The 23,597-nt window shown below is 47.4% G+C and overlaps 1 protein-coding gene across 1 annotated transcript; it reads left to right on the top strand.

Annotated features, from left to right (window-relative positions):
- The first annotated feature begins 663 nt into the window (after positions 1-663).
- On the top strand, positions 664-23,597 carry LOC135816947 (uncharacterized). Its single transcript, XM_065330052.1, has 3 exons — positions 664-1,640; positions 13,543-13,675; positions 21,408-23,597. Exons 1-3 carry the CDS (start codon positions 664-666, stop codon positions 22,920-22,922), a joined length of 2,625 nt encoding a protein of 874 aa, XP_065186124.1. The 3' UTR covers positions 22,923-23,597.

Here is a 23,597-nt window from a genome sequence, read left to right as displayed (position 1 = left end):
ATTGAACACTAAAGACAAGGCATGGAAGGCCTGGAGACACAATATTTTCAGCGAAGCCCACAAGGCTTGCTTCATGCGCTCAGTAGAAGATGCTATCCTCGCGAATGTGCGAGCTTGCACATCCTGGGAACTGAGAGTTCGTCGGAAACTGTCACGCGGAGGACTGAGAGACAAGCAATGGTGGTCGGTGCTCAAATCTGCTGCTGGCGCCAGTCATGGCTCGTCTATACCATGCTTGGTAGATGACGCTGGTCACCAACTCCGTATGAATGCTGCCAAAGCGAACGGCCTTGGTCGCTACTTCGCCAATAAATGTAGCCTTGGAGATGATGACTTGGGCTCGGGGGATCTCCCTCATGTTCGCCAACCCGGGGTCACCCCACTTAGCCGAATCCACTTCCACCTGCAAACAGTGAAACGCCTCCTGAACCAGCTCGACGTTGGCAAGGCGTCCGGTCCGGACAACATCCCTGCCCGAGTGCTCAAAGAGTGCTCCCATGAACTTGCATCGCCTCTCACGTCTCTCTTCGCCCTGTGCTTCCGTAAGGGGTTCATCCAGAGGCCTGGAAGAGTGCTCGAGTTGTGCCAGTCTACAAGAAGGGCAGCCTATCCAACCCTAAGAATTACCGCCCAGTCTCCCTCCTCCCCATCATCTCCAAAGTGATGGAGCGTATTGTGAACTGTCAAATTGTGAATCACCTTGAAAAACATCATCTCTTGTCAACCAAGCAGTACGGATTTCGCAGTGGCCTTGGAACAGCGGACCTACTAGCAGTGCTTGGGCATGATTGGTCGCTGGCACCTGGTTCTGGTGGCTGTGCCCACATCCTGGCTGTCGACATTGCTGGTTCGTTTGACCGCGTGTCGCACCCCGGCGTTCTACACAAAGCAGCCACTCTCGGTATTGGCGGTAGCCTGCTGCAGTGGCTACGGGACTATTTGCGGAATCGCACACTAAGCGCAATCGTCAATGGACAGGAATCTGCTCAATTCCAGATTAAAGCTGGCGTACCCCAAGGCAGCATCCTGGGACCCACCTTATGCTTGATGTACGTCAACGATGCTGAGACCTGCCTTTCCCCATCAACGCGAATGGGTGTGTACGCAGATGACACCACGCTGTACACCATCATACGATCCAGAGATGACTCTGCTGGCAGTATTGCAGACATGCAATCTAGCCTGGATCGATTGAGTAGCTGGGGAGAACAATGGCGAGTTCGCTTTGAGCCGACAAAGTCGCAGCTGCTGCATATTGGCCACCACCGCAACCCCTGGCCACTCCCAGACCTAATGTTCGGAGCCCATTATATTCCCTGCGGGGACGAGCTGAAGCTCCTGGGAGTGACCTTCGACAGCAAACTCACCTTCAGACGCCACCTCCGCAATGTTTCTCTTTGTGCTGTAGCCCGGCTAGGAATTCTGCGTCGAGCATCAAGTTTCCTTGGTCGTGAAGGACGCTTGACAACGTACAGAGGCTTTGTACGCCATGTACTCAAATACGCACCATTGACATGGATGGGCGCAGCCAACTCTCACCTGCAAAGTCTCGACCGAGTACAGCGGAAGGCCCTTGCTATCATTGGTCCTGACGCCTTGCTGCAGAGCCTAGCTGCCCGCCGCCAAGTGTGCATTCTCACGTACATGTACAAGCTAATGTGCCTTCAAGACCATCCAGACCTCTCTGCGCTCGTGCCGCCTCGCCAGGAAGCTAGCCTCGTCCCGCGGACAAGGTCGCAGCTCCGTGTCCTCCACCAGCATCAGCTACAAGTAGTGCTCCTCCCTACGGCCCCCAACTTTCTCCAGCGTTCGTTCCCATATGGTGTAGTGGATGAATGGAACAGGCTTCCGCTAGACATGTTTCCGGATCCGATGCCCCAGTTGAAGTCTCTCCAATCCGTCAAGACGAAGGTCCATCGCCACTTGCGTCAAAAGAATTGGCTCTGGGCTACGGACCCCCTGTGAGGCTATGCCACCCGTCAATGAGCAACTACCCTCGTCCATCATCTCTCTCTTGTTTTATTTTATTTCTCTTCTCATCTCTTTCTTGTCTTATTTTATTTATTTCTCTCTCTCTCTCTCTCTATCTATCTATTTATCTATCTATCTATCTATCTATCTCTCTCTCTCTCTCTCTCTCTCTCTCTCTCTCTCTCTTTCTCACTTGATCACCCTCCCTCCCTAGCTGCATTCCTATCGATGGACACTTCAACTAATCTCTTTTACACATTTGTTCGAACAGTTGATGAAGACAATTCGAACGCGGCCTTAGTATGTCGAATCCAGAGGCGAGGATGCCGATTCGCTATAGTATAATGCTTCTCCGTCCTTCCTGTTCTTGCGTTGCAGAGACTAAGAGCTTGTTGCAGTGATCAACAGCAGAGCGATCACCTTCGGCGTTGGCTCTCGATCTGAAGCAGCAAAGAGCACGAAGCACTCGTGGAGAATGACCCGTGTATCCAGGTAAATTTGAATGCGCCAGCAGTTGCACCAGGGCCGGGTGCTACGTGGTGTTCTGGATGAAGCAAGCAAATTCGACAGGGGTATGGCACTTGGAAGGGTTCAAGAAGCACTGCGTCGTTTGGATCTTGAGTCTGGCACTTTGAATCTTGCCGATGTCATCACCTCATCCGATGGTGCACAAGACGCGGTTAGGCAACTTCTTTGAAAAAAACATCGATCAGCACAGCTATCACCACATTATGTACTGTTTCAATTCTAAAGGTGCCGCGCGAACTTCAGGATCGGAGAAGTGTTTTTTTTTTTTTTTTACTGAATCCACCTCCTACTGATAGACTTTAACAAAGAGAGGAGAAGAAGAAAACAAAAGAAAATAATGATCGAGACAGCAAAAGAGGAAGACAGGCAATGTACTGGTAGGGGCTCTCACTCAGGGACTAGCCACGCCGACCTAGGGCTAGGGTGTGCTACATCCAGAAGTGTGCTGGCCCACTTGCTGGAATTCTTATTGTCCATCGTTAGAAATCATTAATTGTAGCGGGCCGTGGTAAGTTGTCCTCGCGAGAGGGCTTTACAGCTTTCAATGGTGTGTATGCCCTTGCGACACTGCCATTAGTGCAGCGGCTCCAGGAGTCCAGGTAGATACCCCCATTTGCCATACATGTACGTGGTATGCTGATGATTCCATTCGTGGATTAAGACTGCAGTTTCCGCGCCTGTTGTGGGAAAATCTACAAGACGGTCAGCAACATGGCTCTTGCACCAATTCGAACAAGACTCTGCTCCGGATAAAGCCTGGCATGCTGTCAATCGTCCATCATGCTAAACTCTCAATCATGGCTTACATTATTGTTAGGTCCACAAGTTCATGTATGCACGCACTCTCACACCAACGTCCTTTATCACACATATGCATGTACACACGCACTCATACACACGGCATGCACCCTTTCCCGCTTCACACCTACAACTTACTTCTCGCACTCAAGTATCATTCATTTGGCCTGGGTAGCTACATTCGCCCTCTCGTACATCCATTGCCATAGCTACCCAGGCCATTATAATTATAGCCTTGTGTTTTGCTCGCCTTTCACTCTCACTCGACCGACTGACGATCTTGGCTAGAACTCATTTCGCTCCGTCTGTTGTCCCGTCGTCCGTTGTGAAATACTCAACATTGGCGCCCAACGTGGGGCTCGAACCCACGACCCTGAGATTATTAAGAGTCTCATGCTCTACTGACTGAGCTCAACATTGGCACCCAACGTGGGGCTCGAACCCACAACCCTGAGATTAGTCTCATGCTCTACCGACTGAGCTCAACATTGGCACCCAACGTGGGGCTCGAACCCACGACCCTGACATTATTAAGAGTCGCATGCTCTACCGACTGAGCTCAACATTGGCACCCAACGTGGGGCTCGAACCCACGACCCTGAGATTAGTCTCATGCTCTACCGACTGAGCTCAACATTGGCCCCCAACGTGGGGCTCGAACCCATGCTCTACCGACTGAGCTCAACAGTATTATAACAATGCCTATGTCTCATGTCTCCAGCATTTTTATTCCAGTTTTGACCTTCGAGCTTGCAACTAATGAACCCTTTCAGAACATCTGCTTCCGCGAGATGTCCTCGCCACACACCTACCCACTACTTGTCCTCATCTCGCGTCTCTGATTGTGTATATGTGTATATGTGATTTTATCATTAATTGTTATAATACTTGTGCTTGAGAATTATGAATTCTCGTCTAATGAGTGTTCTGAACACGACACTCGGAGTCACGGAAAGGTTCGGCCTTGTGGAGACCTTGAGAAAATAATCATTCTCTCAAGTGGTTATCCGCGTGCCTATTATATTTATTGGCAATTTGGCGGGTATACTCAGAGTCATTTGGCGGCTTAGCTGCAAGCCATCCAGAGGCCCCAAGCCGAGTCATCATACCCTTGTTTCAATACTCTAATCAGCTGATCGTATGAGCACTCCTAGATTTATCCAACACAATCATGATTGCTCTGTTGCTAGGTGGGCCAGAAACAAATAATTATATAAAGGCCTCTTTTACGGGCAAACAGAATACAATTGACAGTTGCATGGCGAATGATTAGAACACAACACCAAAAAATGAAAACAACTGTATGTGTGAACAAAACGCAAAAAACGAGGACAAAAACAAAAAATACCAAAAAAACAGGAAAATACAGGGGCCAAAAACAATGGAAAGAACAGAAAAGAGATCAAATGGCAAGGGAAAAAGAGTGATTGACATGACAGTCGGATTGTATTATGTTCCAGAGGCGCAGGGTACACAAAAATACGGAATAGGGGGCCACACGATTGCACTGTTTTGGGGAACAGAGTCCGTGGATACGGTAAATAACGAAAACAGACGAGCGACACCCACATAATTATATCGAGCTATAAAAAATGCACCTCAGCGCTAAAAGCATCATGTACTCGTATAGGCATTGCCACAGGCGCAAGCTGTAATGGATGGTTCTTACAGTTCTTTGTCTCCACGACTTTAAAATCCACGTATAGCGCTGTTGCTGTTAATCCGCTTTCACTTGCTACTACATCATGTATTTGTAGTATTGTGCATGTCACTTTGTCGCCGGCCCGCAGTGTCTGTTTCCAATCTCGAAGGATACGTTGGCAAGACCTACTTTCAGAAAGCATAGGGGAGCAACAACCAGTGAAGCAAATGGCTCCGAACTCAGAGATATGACGCATGGCCGCTTCTGGCCCCTCGTCTGGATCAACCAGTTTCCAAAGTGACATGACGCATGCATGATCTCTCGGTGTTCTAAGCAACTTCCAATACTCAGATTTCCTTTTCTCCAGAACAGGCAGCAAATATTCGCACGTGTCGTTCTCGGTCAGGGCGAGGTTCAGTACGTCGCTGCTTGACAGTTCCCGGACGATTTTATCGAACACTATCCATATGTTGTCTCGAAAGGCAGCCAGGATATTATGTTCCTGTCTTTCCTGAGCCTTCCCGACATAGTCATCAGACGCTACGGCATGGTTAATGGAGGAAGCGTCGACAACATCCAAGCACTGACTAGGTTTATGATCATAGCATTGTTGCTCTTCCCTTCGTTGCATAAATATCTTCTTCATAACGTCGCCCACATGAAAGAAGCCATACATTTACTTCAAGGATTCGCCTATCTGTTATGCTCCTTCATATAAACGTTACACAACACGAGCTGCAACTTGAAGCAAAGGCATCTTCACTAAACCAAAGAAAAAGATTAGCTGGCCAAAGCTACTCTGGTCACATCTAATCCTCGTGACGAATGAACTTGAGTTTCCGAAGCACACTCACAGGACTGAGTAAGTCTTGTACATAGCTGTTTTCTGATGATCGCTTAGTGCGTGAAACTCGGAGTAAAAACGCTTTCTCTGTCCTCCTATTGTTTGTACTGTACCTGTATAATTACCGTACTGGCAATATATGTTGCCGCGTAACGCGTAACGCAGGGGGTGCGGCGTAACGCGCGACCAGGCTAGTGCGACAAATTTTCGTTGCGTTCGTAACGCGCGTCCGGCGGGGTGCGGCGATCTTTTCATTGCAGTTTGCAAAAAATGATGCGGCAATAGCAAAAAAATGATGCGGCAATAGCAAAAAAGTGATGCGGCAATAGCAAAAAAAGGACTGCGGCAATATAGAAACCTGTGTAACGGCTCCTGTGCGACTTTGCATGTAACGCCCTGCATGCTGTAAACATGTGCCAATGTAACGCTTCATGGCCTCACTGCGACCATAATATATTGCCAGTACGGTATCCTGTAGATGTATGCTACAGACCTGATGTGTGCGGAGCTGTACAGACCTGATGTGTGCGGAGCTGTACAGACCTGATGTGTGCTGAGCTGTACAGACCTGATGTGTGCGGAGCTGTACAGACCTGATGTGTGCGGAGCTGTACAGACCTGATGTATGCGGAGCTGTACACAGTACAGACCTGATGTGTGCGGAGCTGTAACAGACCTGATGTGTGCGGAGCTGTACAGACCTGATGTGTTCGAAGCTGTACAGACCTGGTGTGTGCGGAGCTGTACAGACCTGATGTGTGCGGAGCTGTACGGACCTGGTGTGTGCGGAGCTGTACAGACCTGATGTGTGCGGAGCTGTACAGACCTGGTGTGTGCGGAGCTGTACAGACCTAATGTGTGCGGAGCTGTACAGACCTGATGTGTGCGGAGCTGTACAGACCTGATGTGTGCGGAGCTGTACGGACCTGGTGTGTGCGGAGCTGTACAGACCTGATGTGTGCGGAGCTGTACAGACCTGGTGTGTGCGGAGCTGTACAGACCTAATGTGTGCGGAGCTGTACAGACCTGATGTGTGCGGAGCTGTACAGACCTGATGTGTGCGGAGCTGTACAGACCTGACGTGTGCGGAGCTGTACAGACCTGATGTGTGCGGAGCTGTACAGACCTGGTGTGTGCGATTCTGTACAGACCTTATGTGTGCGGAGCTGTATAGACCTGATGTGTGCAGAGCTGTACAGACCTGATGTGTGCGGAGCTGTACAGACCTGATGTGTGCGGAGCTGTACAGACCTGATGTGTGCGGAGCTGTACAGACCTGATGTGTGCGGAGCTGTACAGACCTGATGTGTGCGGAGCTGTACAGACCTGATGTGTGCGGAGCTGTACCGACCTGATGTATGCGGAGCTGTACAGACCTGGTGTGTGCGGAGCTGTACAGACCTGATGTGTGCGGAGCTGTACAGACCTGACGTGTGCGGACTGCGTAGCTGTACGCTACAGTAGTACAGAACTGATGTGTGCGTAGCTGTGCGCTACAGTAAAGACCTGATGACGTGTGCGGAGCTGCTCATCCCAATTGTGCACACTCCACCGAGTACAGTGTGTCGGCTCGGTGCATAGGGCACTCTCTTCCCAGCTGCGGTAACTCTTCATGACCTGATTATCCAGGTCAGCGGCCTAGACTATAACTTATAAGTATAAGACTGTGTGTGACTGTCTGAATGTTTCTTTGTATGCGGTGCTTGCTTACTTGTAGTTTGTCTCCAACCATGTTTTAGCATTGTTATTGTTAGTGCTTACGTTTGGTGATTTTTGTTGCCGCGTGACCCCAATTGTCTGTACTTGCCAACGTTTTAGATTTGCGTCGGGTTTCAGTTCGATATTGTGTTCTATGTACGCACATTTGCTTTGCCTGTAGGAGGCTTTTCTCTTTATGTACTTCAAAGTATGAGTATAGGCAGTGAAGATGACTGATAAGTACAGGTAGGTTCTGAGTGAGGGAGCTCAGTAGACGTACGCACCATGCAACGGTCAACCTGTTAATTAACTGGCTGTGGTGGTGATATAATTGTGTACCAGCCTTCTTACGGTTCAAGTGGTCGCCAGACGGGGATCTACCAACTGATGCTGGTTGTAGTAAGCTATAAGGAGCAATTTTTTGAACAGAGGGCGTCCTCCGCTCCGCCTTGTAACATGCTGTCAACCATGCCTTGATTGATAAAAAAAACATTTTATTTTGGATATACGTACAGTATTCACACAGGAAAAGTGGTGCAGGTACAGCATTGCAGTGGCGCGAGGGAAAGGAGTTAGAAATATGTCCGCTTGATTGCATGTAGTAAACAGATGTTACATGTCGACTGCTGAAAGTATAGAGCATAGGCGTTCATGAATCTCATCATTTCATAATAATAATAATTCAAAGGATCAGTTGGGGAAGTGAACTGCCTGAAAATGGTACTAGCTGTGCCATGCTAGTACTTGTTAGCAACAATCCGAACTAGCGCACTCACTGCACTGCAGTGCTTTGTACTGCATTCAAGACTGACGTCATGCGCATTGTTTTGCTGCGTAATCACAAATGGCACCAGCCCGTTTTGCTGAAAAGAAAAACAAATCTTGCTTGCCCTGTTGACCTCTTCCAGACAACGGATCGTGCTTCAGCAGTGTTTCTTTTCCTTTTGTAGCTTTGATGCCAGCCCGAGTGTCACCTCGACACTGAAGGGGACCAACCACGGTCAGTTTCTGGAGTCTGGACCCTACCAGAAGTGAAAGAAAGTGATTAAATTTTGAAAGGATTGGGAGAACTTCAAATTCAAAGGATCAGTTGGGGAAGTGAACTGCTTGAAAAGAGAAAAATATCGCCAGACCCACCAGGACTCGAACCTGTGACCTTGCTTGTCATGAGCAATCCTCTAACCACTGAGCTATGAAACCGGGCTGAATCTAGAAGGCGCTGACAAGTTTTCACTCCAAAGGCAGCTCACAACACGTGCCACACATACTGATGGCACTTGGGTCTTTTTCCCTACCCCAGGGGACCAACCACGGTCAGTTTCTGGACCCTACCAAAAGTGAAAGAAAGTGATTAAATTTTGAAAGGATTGGGAGAACTTCAAATTCAAAGGATCAGTTGGAGAAGTGAACTGCCTGAAAAGAGAAAAATCGCCAGACCCACCAGGACTCGAACCCCGGACCTTGCTTGTCATGAGCAATGCTCTAACCACTGAGCTATGGGACTGGGTTGAACCTAGAAGGCGCTGACAAGTTTTTAACTCCAGGTTCGAGTGTTGGAGGGTCTGGCGATTTTTTTTCTCTTTTCAGGCAGTTCACTTCCCCATCTGATTCTTTGAATTTGAAGTTCTCCCAAGCCTTTCAAAATAATAATATTAATACGAGTTAAGAGTAACTCTCCATCACTGTAACATGATACTATAATTATACAGTCAGAAAGTGCAATAACTAGGCACAAAACTGAGTACTGAGACATTCGACGTCCTGACACCTAGCTTCAACACATCTCCATAGCGCTAACCGACAGCCTTCCAACTTGGAAGGTTTAAGGTTATGGAAAGACCAAAGGGGGAAGGCAAGCGCAACGGAAACGAGCAGAAGCTACAGTCCCAACTGGACAAAGAATGTCGATAGTTACTGGACGATGACGAGACCAGTACGATATTTGACAAAGCGGTCTAACTACAATTCGAAGCAGCAAAGCAGCACACCACCCAGCTTGGGTGGGTCATAAATATCGAAGATAAGTAAGGAAATGGGAAGCTTTGCGAAAACGAATTGTTCAAGGCGAAAGTCAAACTCCTACAGTACTCCTCATGCATGACATTGTGATGGACTAGTTGACTACAAAACAAGTTGTTTCACCCGACGTACGTTTCGCCGTATGGTTCGTGACGGCTCATCAATAATAATGTAACTCGGATGGTGAGCCAATTAAATAATTGTGAAAAGAAGAAGGACAAAATGCAAAGAGTTATGATTAACACTGTCCACCAACGTAACCAGATCTTATACAGTCAGCGAGTGCGACAAAATGGCACAAAACTGACAAGGAGTACTGAGACATTCGGTGACCTGACACCTAGCTCCTAGTTTGTTTGCGCCTTGGAGAAATGTTGGAGCTAGGTGTCAGGTCGCCAAATGTCTCAGTACTCCTTGTCAGTTTTGTGCCATTTTGTCGCACTCGCTGACTGTGTAAGATCTGGTTACGTTGGTGGACAGTTAGTCATAACTCGTAACATTTTGTCCTTCTTCTTTTCACAATAATTATAGTAATCTACAGTGACCTGGTCAGCATATGACCGTTTAGGCTGAATCCAACAGAACTCGTGCCCAGCGCTCAACATACCATCGGTTTGGTATCGTTTCGTCAATTGAAGTAGGCTCAGTTTAAGGGGGAGCCAAACGCTACGATTCTAACTAGGGTGACGTCACAAGACGATCGTTGTGTATGCAACTGAAATGCTCACAATATCTCGAATACATACAAAAAATAAGTTTCAGGCCGAGTGCCAAGTAGAGTTATCGTGAACTTTAACCATGCACATGTACATGATTAGTATAACCCAATACATGTACTAGTCATGAAGTTGATTGTTCCAACCAGGAACACACGCTTCTTGCCGAACTAACACTACACTTGACACTTGACTGACTCACGACTGCCGTCCAGAGCACACGAGGAGCACGTCGCACCTTCCACTCGGCAAACCTGCAAGAAAGCATGCACCACTCCCTGCTCAATACACAGTGTTTCGGGGAATTCCCTCATCAATTGAGCTTGAGTAGGCTGAGGAAGATTGTGCCTGAAAAGCACCACTTATATACTGCTCTCCAGGCCAAACCATCACCAGGGATACAAACTACTTACAGAGACACTTTGTTTCCAGCGCGACAAACACCTCGTGAAGCTCCAGGTAGCAGCGTGAGTCAGAGTCGCTCATGACATGGAGTTGTAAACTCTGTAAGTTTGTATCCCTGGTGATGGTTTGGCCTGGAGAGCAGTATATACATGTAAGTGGTGATGAGGGGTGAATTCCGCGGAACAATGTGTATTGAGCAGGGAGTGGTGCTTTTTTGCAGGTTTGCCGATTGGAAGGTGCGACGTGCTCCTCGTGTGCTCTGGTCTCTGGATGGCAGTCGTGAGTCAGTCAAGTGTCAAGTTCGGCAAGAAGCGTGTGGTCCTAGTTGGAAAAATCACCTTCATGACTATTACCGCCGAAGTCGCAACTTCTAAGTTCGTATTGTTGTCCCTCACGCGGACGTGCGACTAGTTGCGACTAGTTGTTGGAGGTGAAAGCGTTGCGAATAGCTATACTGGCTCTCAACGTCTGTTTTTTACAACTCCATGAGCGACTCTGACTCACGCTGCTACCTGGAGCTTTACGAGGTGTTTGTCGCGCTGGAAACAAAGTGTCTCTGTAAGTAATAGTTTGTATCCCTGGTGATGGTTTGGCCTGGAGAGCAGTATATAAGTGGTGCTTTTCAGGCACAATCTTCCTCAGCCTACTCAAGCTCAACTGATGAGGGATGAATTCGCCGAAACACTGTGTATTGAGCAGGGAGTGGTGCTTTCTTGCAGGTTTGCCGAGTGGAAGGTGCGACGTGCTCCTCGTCGTGTGCTCTGGATGGCAGTCGTGAGTCAGTCAAGTGTCAAGTTCGGTAAGAAGCGTGTGTTCCTAGTTGGAACAATCAACTTCATGACAATTACCGGCGAAGTCGCAACTTCTAAGTTCAATGCTAGTACAATACTAGTATTAGATAAGCAGCCACGCAACGCCTTATGCCCGGGGCTGGCACGCATTCCGCAAGTTCCTGCAACAAATAATTAATTCACAGCGACACGCTCTCACTGCGTCACGATAATATCCTGCTATTTGCCGCTTCCAGTCAGTGCCGGCACTTTGTCTTTGAAAGTACTAGTATACCTGGTCGCAGTCAGATACAACCTGGTTGTATCTGACTGCGACCAGGTATACTGACAGCGTGTCGCGGTGAATTTGTTGCAGGAACTTGCGGAATGCATGCCAGCCCGGGGATTATGTGCGTTGCGTGGCTCCCCTGGAGAGGAGGAGGTAAGCTCGGAGGTAAGCTCCTCCTCTGCAGGGAAGGACCTGTCGAAGTCCTTGCATCCAGCTGGCTCATCGCGCTGGTGAAATAACAGGCCTGGAGAAAGAACGCGCATCGCTCTCCTGGCACGCAACTGCCCAGCCTCGGAGACAGACTATCGCAGCCGTACGACTCAAGGCACTACATCTTTTCCTGCAGCGTTCGACATAGCCGGCAATGGGCTACCGCTCATGCTATGGCCCAGTATGGGCCGCGCTGACGACAGCAATCTGCGAGTCAGCGAGTACACGTCCCCGTCGCCAGCACTAGCAGGGTCGGGTCAAACTCTCAGGCTCAGCTCGCGCTCTCTCAGGTCACAGCCAGCTTAGGGCTTCAACGCTGGAAGACATCGCAGCTGACAAGTGATGGCGAGATTGTGCTGCATCACCATGCAGACCCGCAAAATATGCCCCGTCCTGGCCCTTGAGGCATACGTCAGATCAAGCGCATGGGGTAGTGACGAACAACCGTCCATTGCCGAACTAATACTTTATTAGTTCTGCAATGGACGATGGCTCGCGCGCGCCCAATGGCAATGACATCAACGTAGTGTTGCGCAGGGTTCTGGGCCCCAGCTACAGTAGCCACTCCCTCCGTGCAGGTAGCGCAACGCACATGGCGAATCAAGGTGCCCCGGAGTATGCCTTGATGGCAGCCGGGCGCGGGCGGTGGTCTAGTGGAGCTTACCGCACGTGCGTTCGCAGGCCTGCAGGCATGCCATGGCGCTACTGAGCCACGGGTCGCAAGCACCGCACGCCCCCTTTTCTTGGAGGCTTGGGCTCAGCCGATGGGCACGAAATCCGCATGGTGCAAATCCATGGGCGACCCCAGACCACAGTTAATATTATAGTTGTGGGTTATAATGGTATAATTGTGGGTTCTACCGAGTACTTAGTGATAGTAGTAGTAATGCTCTCTAGGGCATAGTTTTTCTTTGTCATCATCTCGTATAATGGTGAAAATGTGATCTAAAGTTTTTTTCCGGTGTCCTGAAGTTTTTCTTTTGTGTGAATCTCAATTCTATGGTTTCATTTCTGGCGGTGTTCAAGCAGTTTTGGTTTGGATGTTTTTCTTTTCTTTCCTTCCCCTTTTTTCATGTATAAACATTGCTGTTGCCATTAATATTTGTTATCTTTCAAGTTTGTTACAATTTTGCTGTTCACCTTTTGAATTCACTGCCCTCCTTGCATTCACATCTTCATTGCTTTTTGCGTTCAATAAAAACACAATTTGTATGTATGTATGTATGTATGTATATATTTATTTGAATTCGCAAGTACACACGGGCTACAAGCCCAATTACATGGAAGAGAATGCCATAATGAGGCCAATAAAGAAAAAAAGGTGGAGGCAGGAGGAGGACGGTAGCAAAGCAACAGGGAGGACAATTCAGGAGCAAAATCAACAATTGCACAAATGTGAGAGCACCTGAGACCGAGGGTACCTGTGGAGCGATAAAATGCCAAGCAAACAGAAGAAAGGAAATCACAAGCCAATACGCCCTAAACTGCGCTTGAGTTATAATGAAGGGGAAAACCGGAGCTCAAGAAAATTATAACATACAAAGTCATAATAAGAAGTCAACTGGATGAGAAGTAGCACAAGCAAACATTTCCTGACAACGAGAGGGGCTGTAACTACAGCCACAGCAGTAGCTGCTGTAGCAGCAGCAGCAGCAACAACAACAAGAACAACAACAACAACAACAACAACAACAACAACAACAACAACAACAACAACAACAACAACAACAACAACAACAACAACAACAACAACAACAACAACAACAACAACAACAAAAACAACAACAACAACAGCAACAACAACAACAACAACAACAACAACAACAACAACAACAACAACAACAACAACAACAACAACAACAACAACAACAACAACAACAACAACAACAACTCTTATTGGCGATGGTGCCATCGTGAGAATAAAGAATTCAAAACAACAACAACAACACCAGCAGCAGCAGCAGCGCCGTGCAGACTACTCCAAGGGGAGTATGGGACTGTGAACACAGAAGGCGGGAGAATTCATGGATTTAGTAGTAGTAGTAGTAGAATTTATTATTTTGTTAGGGAAATCCCTACAGACGTTGCCGTCTTTTTACAGGGAACCCTAACTGGCCTAAGTGCTCTTTGCAGAGCGAAATGAAAGCGAGATCAGGCAGTTGCCATAGCAATGTACTGGTACACCCAGCCTTTATCACTTTTACATGACCCCATGGCCCGTCTTTCAAACGCTCTTTCATAGCCGATAGATGGCGTTATTAATTTTGTTCCTATCATACTAAGTATGTTTCAGATGGGCGGCCTTAGACGGCCCAGTCTGATCATTTCACACGAACTATGTTATACGGTAATATGACATCATGATCACAATAATCATGTCGTGCTCACGTTCAATAATATGAGCTCGCGACACCCCACTGGCGCATCTCTTCTGTGGTGTGAGGGTTCACTATAACTATAACTTATAGTTCACACATACAGTGTACTAAATAGAGGTTGCGACTTCGGCGATGATTTTGTTTAGGAATGGGTTGCTCTTCAGGCAAAATCTTCCTCAGCCTACTCAAGCTCAACTGATGAGGGGTGAATTCCCCGAAACACTGTGTATTGAGCAGGGAGTGGTGCTTTCTTGCAGGTTTGCCGAGGGGAATGTGCGACGTGCTCCTCATGTGCTCTGGATGGCAGTCGTGAGTCAGTCAAGTGTCAAGTCGTCGGCGGAATAACGAGAGCTCCAGTGTGGTAGCAAACCCATTCCTATACAGTCTACTGTATTGTAAAACATACCTCGGTTACCTGCACGACCCATGCGTACAGTTTACGAGACGCCATACGCTGCAGATCATAACTGTATACATGTACTTGTATTATTGAACTACTGTTGACATTATTTTCTTGACTGCTAAACACGAACACTTACTTCGATTGGTCGCTGACGTCTCACGCGACAATCCTCCACAAATAATTGTTTTGTCAATCTTCCCACTCTCGATGACCTCGCCGCCCCCCCCCCCCCCCACCCCCACAACCCACGGTTAACTACATGTACATGTAGATACCCACTTAGGCTATTCTCGTAATCTAATGGTTGGCTGTTTTTTTAATCCGCTGCCACTATATTCCCACACATTGTTACTACCTCCATCGCATGTCACGTAGTTCCTCACTCTCGAGGCCAGACATTGCTCAATGTAAATAGTAGCTGTGTAGAATTTTCTGTGCTCATTCCTACCAAGTAGTTCAGTTGAAAAGGTGAAGAAATTTCTTTGAGGTACAATGTTGTTCTTTGTGAAGAGAAAATTATCTTCGGCAGTTGGAAATCGGCAGTTGGACATCTGCGCGTTTACCCTAGGATAAACTCCACTTGATACCAGTTGACACCGGAGGTAAGACGTTACTCCAGCTTGTTTTCTTTAATTTTTGGAGGGTATGTACGTAACGTTTCTTCAGAATTCCCAAACTCCATTGCAGCGTATTTCTTGCACTTGAAACACACCGCCATTCCGGCAACAGGCTCTCAGCTGCAATGCCCTGATGATGCCCAATGGGCGAAATATTGGCAAAGTTATTTATTTGGTGCAGCTGAGAGCCTGTTGCCGGAATGGCGGTGTTTTCAAGTGATATGTACGTAACCAATAAAAAAACTGCGTGATCAAATTGAGGCACTTGTAGTTGTTCAGGTTTGTAGATGAAATTCAAGTTTTTTTGCCCAGTACAGTGCGGATCGGCTATAGGGTTGTCGGCTATAGTAATATTATACCCCTTATATTGATCGTATTCTCAAATTCCTTTTCGTAAACCACCCTTTTCTATACATATCGGTTCGGCTATAGTAATCCAGTAAAACCTGTGACTACCGACCACCTCTTGGTGCCGGCAAAAGCGGTCTTTAGTAGTAGGTGGTCTTTAGTTAGAGGTTTGCACCGTGCGACCATATAGGGATCCCAGTATATGATATGCAAATCAAAATGCAGCTAGTACAATTCCCCAGGACTTGCGCAATGCCGTTCTTATTTCAGGTCAATCAACACTTGGAGAGAAAGACGGAGAGATGGAGAGAGGCAAAAGAGAGAGAGAGAGAATATAAAAAATTTGCAGACGTCAAATTCAGCTGCTGCTTCTGAAGCCAGGAGTCAAACGTTCCCTGTAGAAGTTTCGGTTTGCGCTGGGCTTCAAATTTGTTCATCCGATCAATCGTACCGACTATCCTTGTTTTGACTTCTCGATTGTTCGAACGCAATCCTTCAGCATCAGGACCTTGCGGTGCTGCTTTGTTTCTGGATTCCTTGACGCCATCGTCGATTCATTTGTATGACTGGGGTGACAAAGCCGCTCAGTCTTCGCTTCTCCTCCGAGTAGTAACATCGAGCTGAGAGCGCTTTCGATGCGTTCTCCAAGACGTTTCCTATCATGTTTATTCTTGACAGCGCTTGGAATTCTCACAGGTGTAGTGCAGTCCACACCGACTCCACAGTCAAAATGGCCTGCGTTCATTTTTTCAGCTGTATACCGAAAGATTCCTTTCAGGACCATGGAAAATCAGCAAAATTTGAAGAAGGAGCTTCGAGCAACATTTTATTTCCTACATCGCGGTCGCTAGTCACGGGTCAAAAATCGTCTTTGGGACAAGAAAAGGCGGTCGCTGGTCGCGTTCAGCAGGTAGTCGCTAGTCACAGTGCATTTTGAATGTGAGACCGTCCGTGCCTGGCCAAGTGGTCGGTAGTACCAGGCTGGTCGCTAGTCACGTGGTCTTTAGTTACAGGTTTAACTGTAATCGTACTACAGTGCTGGCAACTGAAATCCGACCCTCTAGCGGTGCGCTACGCCCGTTAGCGATTCGTACGAGGCGCTAGGGGGTCGGATTTCAGTTGCCAGCACTGTAGTTTACGTGACAACGTCATCAACAACAAACGAGTTAGTTGCCATGGCTACCCACTACATTGTTGTACATGTACATGACGTCATACTGCCGACAACTCCGTCACTTAGTACAGTAGCTAGACCACGCCTGCTGGCACTTTGGAGTACTCGAGTTTCGGCCCTGAAACGTGACATGCGAACATGCTTGCAACACGCATGGTCGCGCATATCAACGTATAGGCACGCATAGGTAGGCAATAATGCGCTGTGGACACTGGCCAGAGCCAAACGCTACTACAGTACTATTCGTAAAGACTTATGCATACATGTAGCTACGGAACTAATAAATATTATACTAGGAATTAAATCACTCTTCCAGCATTTTCGATGACACACTCACTACACGGATGGCATGACGACACACTCACTACACGGATGGCATGACAACACCTTGACTTGCGCAATTGCTGTGTCCTCTTCTTTTCTTTTCTTTCTTTGTACTCTTGTGGTCTTTCCCGAATCATGAAATATCTCAAGTAGGAAATCCCTTCGACAGGCGTAGAGCCTCTGGGTAACGGTAATCCTTGAAAAACTCGGATACGGAGTCAGGAATAAATGTAAAAAAAGAGAGAATAAAATACACGAGGACGAGTTATGCAGCATCTCTTCACGACTGTAACAAGATGATGAACAGTCAGAATGTGCGATAGTGGGGCACAGTACTGTTTCTAGTGTTAGGCATCTCCTCCCGTACCTTCTACAGTCGTCGCCAAAAAAATCCGGCCAAATGCAATGCTAGCTACCGGTAGCTGTACTGGGCTGCATGCACTGTATCATACTTCATACTTAGTGGTAGTGGTACTGGTAGACCGTGGTAGACCGGGTCTGCAGTTACTTCACTGTTCACATGCTGACAGGCTAGGCCCGCATACACCATGTAGAGGCGACAACGGCTTGACAGGTCAGCCAAATTTGTCTAGGCCCAAACCATGCAAACCTATCATCAGCGTTGATTGTTCACTCGAAATATGTTTGTGGAAGGAAACTGGCATGTTGAAGTTTGCTCTGAGGCCAGAGTCAATCGAACTGAGCCACTCCTTTGTGTTGACCCATTGCCTCCAAGTTGCCCAATTTTTCGCTTCAAATCAGAGGTGGCTCCAAATCGCCAAGGTTTTAGAGTGCACGTCAAATTCACTCTATTAGTCTGAAATTAGGTAAATGCTATCGCTCCACGACGGCCAGTACAGAGTAACAATCAGCCTTGTGTGTGCTTCTCCATTAGTTTTGATTGGTATGCGGTGCTTTATTGGCGAGAGGCGAGCCGCTGTTTACCTGCGACAAGAAGTTGATTTTTCGAAAGTCGTAAAACTCAAGTCGCAGTGCGGAGCAACACGTCAAAAACTCACCTGCTTGGTGTGGCGCTTCTGGTCATCGCAGAGCCATGAAATTTTGGCTCGGAGTATAAGTTATAACACATCGTAGTCTCACTGTGACATATGTTTTCTAATCAAAATACCAAGAGAGAAAGTGAATATTGAGTCCGGTCCGGTAACCTACCGGTAGGTCCTATTTGAAACCGTCAACTTCTACACTCACTCAGAGTCAGACTCAGGCTCGGCGCAGTGCTCAACCCGACTGCAGCAGGCAGAGTGCGGCGCAGACTGTTCAGTGCTGTCCAGTGCCAGTGGCAGTGGCAGTACAATGGCCTAGACTAGAGTCTAGTGCATGTGCCACTCCACTCCCCAGTGCATGAACCCGCGATGAAGTACCGCGTAGATCTACCTACCATACCTATGTACGCGTATACTTGGCATTGGCCGGATTTTTTTGGCGACGACTGTACAACCTTATCCAAGCTGGCCTGCATGCACTCTCCTACTCACCTTTTTTGTTTCCTTTTGTTCTGTTGGCCTGGGTAGCTACTTAAGGGTAGCAGCGTGGTCTTAAATTTCATACGGCATTCAATTGACCATAACTTTGGTGTCTCTCAATGGATTTGAGTGAAATTTGCACCACACCCTCCTGCCACTATGCTGGCCCTCTGGACATGATTTAAAAGTTCTTGCGCTTCACTGACAGGCTTTCCAGGCCGGAAAAACTCAAAATTCCGGCATAGTGCCACGGTTTGCGAGTAGGCCCCAGCGGATAATGCTAGCATTATATCTAGCATATTTAGCACTTTCTGGAAACTAGCATTGCACTAGCATAATCAGCAGGTTTTGCAGAAAAATAGCATATTCTTGCGAAAACTAGCATATTCTTGCAAAACATGGGATTTTCAAGTGTGCTCGCATCCGAAAACACTGGTTCACTTCAAATCTTCCCTCTACTACTTGCACTTGTAGTAGATCTATGACTCTGGCTGGGAGTCTGGGCACAAGCGTTGGGAAAAAAACTTGTGATGGGTGTACATGAGAAGGCGGTGAGAATGGGAGCGTTTTGTTTCCACCACCCTTTGCTGATGAAGAACACACGTCATGGCTATGTCCGACCAAGCAGCCAGAGACATTGTTGATCTAGTAAGCAGTAGCGATGATCACTTTGATTCCGAGTTTGACGATGAAGACGCCTCAGAATCAGGGTCCGAAGAGGACGAGGTCAGCACAGCCTGTGAACGTCTTCCCGAACCAGCCAGAGTAGCGATTTCCCGAAAACGATCTTTCCAGAGAAGTGGGAAAGAGTCCGTCGCTAAGCGTGGGCGAATTGCCGGTGGAAGTTCCACATTGACACCTCGTGGCAGCGTCCACCATCGCGTGCAGCAATTTCCAGGGGAATATTTGACCGTGTCCAGTCACTCTCCGGCTAGCTGTATGCTCAGTCTATACATTCTTGATAATCTTTTCTTTTCTTTTTTTCTCTTTTTCTTTTTCATATTTTACTGCCAGATAGCCCTTGGCGGATTATGCCGGCATAATATTTGGCATAATCTTGGGATTTCGTCAAAATATTATGCTCCGGCATAATATACGGATTCCAACGTGTAAGGTCGGCATAATCTTTCGGTTTAGACAAAAATTATGCTTAGGGGCACAATACAGCTTTGTCAGAAAGCCTGCAGATATTTTTTTTTTAATACTCCAGTTACGACTCCTTGTCATAGCCATTGGCGGATCATAGCCCTTGGCGGATTATGCCGGCATAATATTTGGCTTAATCTTGGGATTTGGTCAAAAAATGATGCTCCAGCATAATATTCGGATTCCAACGTGTAAGGTCGGCATAATTATTATTATTATTATTATTATTAACTGGTTTGAGGGAAAGAGACAAACGGGAAAAGTCTGATGAAAAAATTGACTGTCACCACATTATTATTATTATTATTATTATTATTATTATTATTATTATAGACAACACCTCATGGCATGAGAAGAAAATCAGCCAGTACGGGAGATGTGGGTGTTAACCAACCATGGTGGATAATCATTCGGTTTTGACAAAAATTATGCTAAGGGCATGGCCGTGTGTGTATGCGTGGTTTCTCAATCCTCTATGTACAGCGTGAATACATAGAGGAACCGAGCATAATTCAGCATATTTCTTGGCATAATTGTGGCATAATCAAAAGCATAATTTGACGATTGGCCGAGCATAGTCCGCCAATGGCTACTGCCAGAAGTCGTCTTCATATAAGGAGGCAGATATGCCTGTTTGTTGTACGACTTTAAATAAATCCAACCAACCAACCAACTCGTAGCCAAAGGTCAAATCTGTACACGACATAGTTATGCTAGTTTTAATGCTAGCATTACCCGCTGATGCCTAGCCGCTAGAGAGGAACAAGGGGGAAAAGTGCTGAACCCAGCCCAACACCTGTGCCTCGCTGTATGACATTGAGACCAAAGATCAAAAGGCAAAGCCGCAGTGGTAGGTAGCATGATGTGTACTTCCAAGTTGAAGACAGGCAGCGCACGTCCATTACTAGTCTATAGAGCCTAGGGCCCTAGGTTAGAGGGATAGAATAGAGTAGAATGCAGTTAATTTACACACCACCTCCTTTGATCCAAGCATTTACTCCGCAAGTATAAGTTCAATGTTCACCTCATTTACAAAAACCGCCGCCTGGGCAACAAAATAGTTGCCTATAAATAATAACAGTTTTCTTCTGTTTTCTCCTTCTAGTTTACATTAAAAAACATAATAATAATAATATTATTATTATAAGAAAGGGTTTGCTCCCCACACCGGAGCTCGCGCTATTCCGCCGACTTTACTTGACACTTGACTGACTCACGACTGCCTTCCAGAGCACACGAGAAGTCCATCGAACCTTCGACTCGGCAAACCTGCAAGAAAGCACCACTCCCTGCTCAACACACAGTGTTTCGGGGAATTCACCCCTCATCAGTTGAGCTTGAGTAGGCTGAGGAGGATTGTGCCTGAAGAGCACCACTTATAGTGCTGTCCAGGCACAACCATCACCAGGGATACAAACTTACAGAGACGCTCCGTTTCCAGCGCGACAAACACCTCGTGAACACCAGATAGCAGCGTGAGTCAGTGTCGCTCCTGGACGGTGGCAGAATAGCGCGAGCTCCGGTGAGGGGAGCAAACCCTTTCTTACAAATCATCGCTGAAGTCGCAACCACTACTTCGTAATATTATTATACTAACTGGTTTTTTAATTATTATGATTGTATTTTTTCATGGTTCCTTACAGGCTAGTACAACTCATCAACAAAAGATGCGATTGTCCAAACCATCCATACAAGGCTATGAAGCTCAGGGCCCGATAGAAGAGGCAAGCAACAATGTGGAAATCTCCGATGCGCCGACTGGTTACGATAATATGCAGGACTTGAACATTTCGCTGGGTTGTACTGCCGTGCCTATTTCATTCCCGCCTGACAGTAATATTATGCAGGAGATGGAGGCATTACTAGCCCACGCTCCAAACGCCTGGGGTACACTAGCGGGGCATGGAGACCTGGGCTTGGCTGCAGGGGATGAAGAGCTGATGCCAGTGATGGCTTTGCTAGACGAATGGCTACAAGCCGAAAGTCCGGGAAGTGAAATGACTGGCCCAGCAGTTGATCAAGTGCCAGTAATCTCAACAGCTTCCAACATGACTTCTTCCGGCAGTGCTCATGCTGAGTCTGCCACTGCGGATAAACAACAGCAGGAGCAAGGTACCGTCTCAGACCATCCGTTTCCTGGTATTCCAGCGAATGTGAATGCACATGGTTCCGATTCCACCGGGCCACCATCACTGCCAGGACCTGACCATATGCAAACTCCCCGCAATCACGAGCAAGGGATGAATGGAGGTGTTAACGTCGTGACGTCATCACTGCATGCTACGTCACTACCAATGAAGGAGCGGCCCTTTGCGTGTGGTCATGAAGGAATACCGGGAAATGTGAATGCACATGGTTCCGATTCCACCGGGCCACCATCACTGCTAGGTCCTGACCATATACAAACTCCCCACAATCACGAGCAAGGGATGAATGGAGGTGTTAACGTCGTGACGTCATCACTGCTTCCTACGTCACCACTAATGAAGAAGCGGCCCTTTGCGTGTGGTCATGAAGGCTGCAGTCGCCGCTTCCCACGCAAAGACGAGCTGAACCGCCACACACGTACGCATACAGGCGAAAAGCGGTTTCAATGCGAAACTTGCAATACATGGTTTTCAAGGAAGGACCACCTCACGACACACTTCCGCACACATACCGGGGAGAAGCCTTATCATTGTCCGCATTGCCCTAGGGAGTTTGCCCGGTCTGACCAAAGGCTTCGCCATATGAAAAAAGTTCACAAATTGCTAGAGTCAAGCGAAGCATTAGGAGTGCAGCACGGACACTCACCAGGTCTCGGTGGTACGCCTTTGGCTACAAACATGGTGAGCTTGGCATCACTGCCCGCACTGAGTACAGCCAGCCAGTTCTCTGCCACAGCAACTCCGCCGGCTAGTAGTGCAGCCTCCGCTAGACCTTTTAATGGGTGTGCTGCATCGATGGGCACCGCCGCCGCCGCCGCGACACAGCATCATAATTATTCCATGGGTGTCTCATCCACGGTAAACGTACGGCAGCCGCAGGAGGAACATCATTTGCAGCAGCAGCCACAAGGCCAGCAGCACCAGTACCATCAGCATCTGGCTCCAGATGTGGTTCCAGAACCAGAGCAGGGTACTGGCATGATTGGTCAAGCGGACATTCCTCGTGGATAACTTCGGCTCAGTATCCAAAACATCGTCTAGTCCCAAAAGGACAACATATGCTGCGTTGTGCACTGGTCTGGACTGGCATGCTATTGCCAATGTAGTGTATATTTAGTGTATGTGTATGTGTATGTGAGAAAAGGGAGAGAGAGTGTGGGTGTATGTGGGTGTAATGGTGTGGGCATGTGTGGATTTGGCATTTAAAAGTCCCCAGCTCTATTCTATATCATTCGCGCTGGAACTGCTGCTGCATAGCCCCAAGTCTGAAGACTTGGCAACTTTACGCCCAATCTCTCTCTTCCCCGTTGTATCGTTCCCTCACACCGGTGAAAAAATTAAAAAAACTAATGTTGTGTGGATGTGTGTGCGACCCACTCTCTTTTTCATTGCCAAGTCACCTAGGAGTGAAACATTTCTTCGTACTGAATGTAAAGCTGTGTAAATACAGGTGATCGTCTCTGCTGCTGATGTTGCTGCTAGCCTTTTTAGCGTGACTCTGTTTCCGCTGCTGTGCTAATGTTGTTGATAAAACTCAATTATTTTTGTTTGCTCCTGTTTTGGGCTTTGGATGATCCCTATATCATGATACCATACGCGTTGTTGTTATTCATTCAATTCTTCATATGAACTGTATTGCACCGTCTAGAGCCGTTTCGGCCAAAAGTTTTGTCTGGCACCTTTGAA

The sequence above is a fragment of the Sycon ciliatum genome, chromosome 5 (genome assembly GCF_964019385.1).
Source record: "Sycon ciliatum chromosome 5, ocSycCili1.1, whole genome shotgun sequence".
In the NCBI taxonomy this organism is placed as follows: Eukaryota; Metazoa; Porifera; class Calcarea; order Leucosolenida; family Sycettidae; genus Sycon; species Sycon ciliatum.
Note: the sequence above shows the minus strand (reverse complement) of the source record. Positions and strands in the feature narration are given on the sequence as shown.

Excerpts from the sequence above, each read along its gene's own strand:
- LOC135816947 (XM_065330052.1), top strand. The coding sequence starts at position 664 with ATGGAGCGTATTGTGAACTGTCAAATTGTGAATCACCTTGAAAAACAT. Across the intron at positions 1,641-13,542 it reads CGCCAAGTGTGCATTCTCAC|GCAACAACAACAAGAACAAC; the intron begins GTACATGTACAA and ends GCAGCAGCAGCA. Across the intron at positions 13,676-21,407 it reads AACAACAACAAAAACAACAA|GCTAGTACAACTCATCAACA; the intron begins CAACAACAGCAA and ends GGTTCCTTACAG.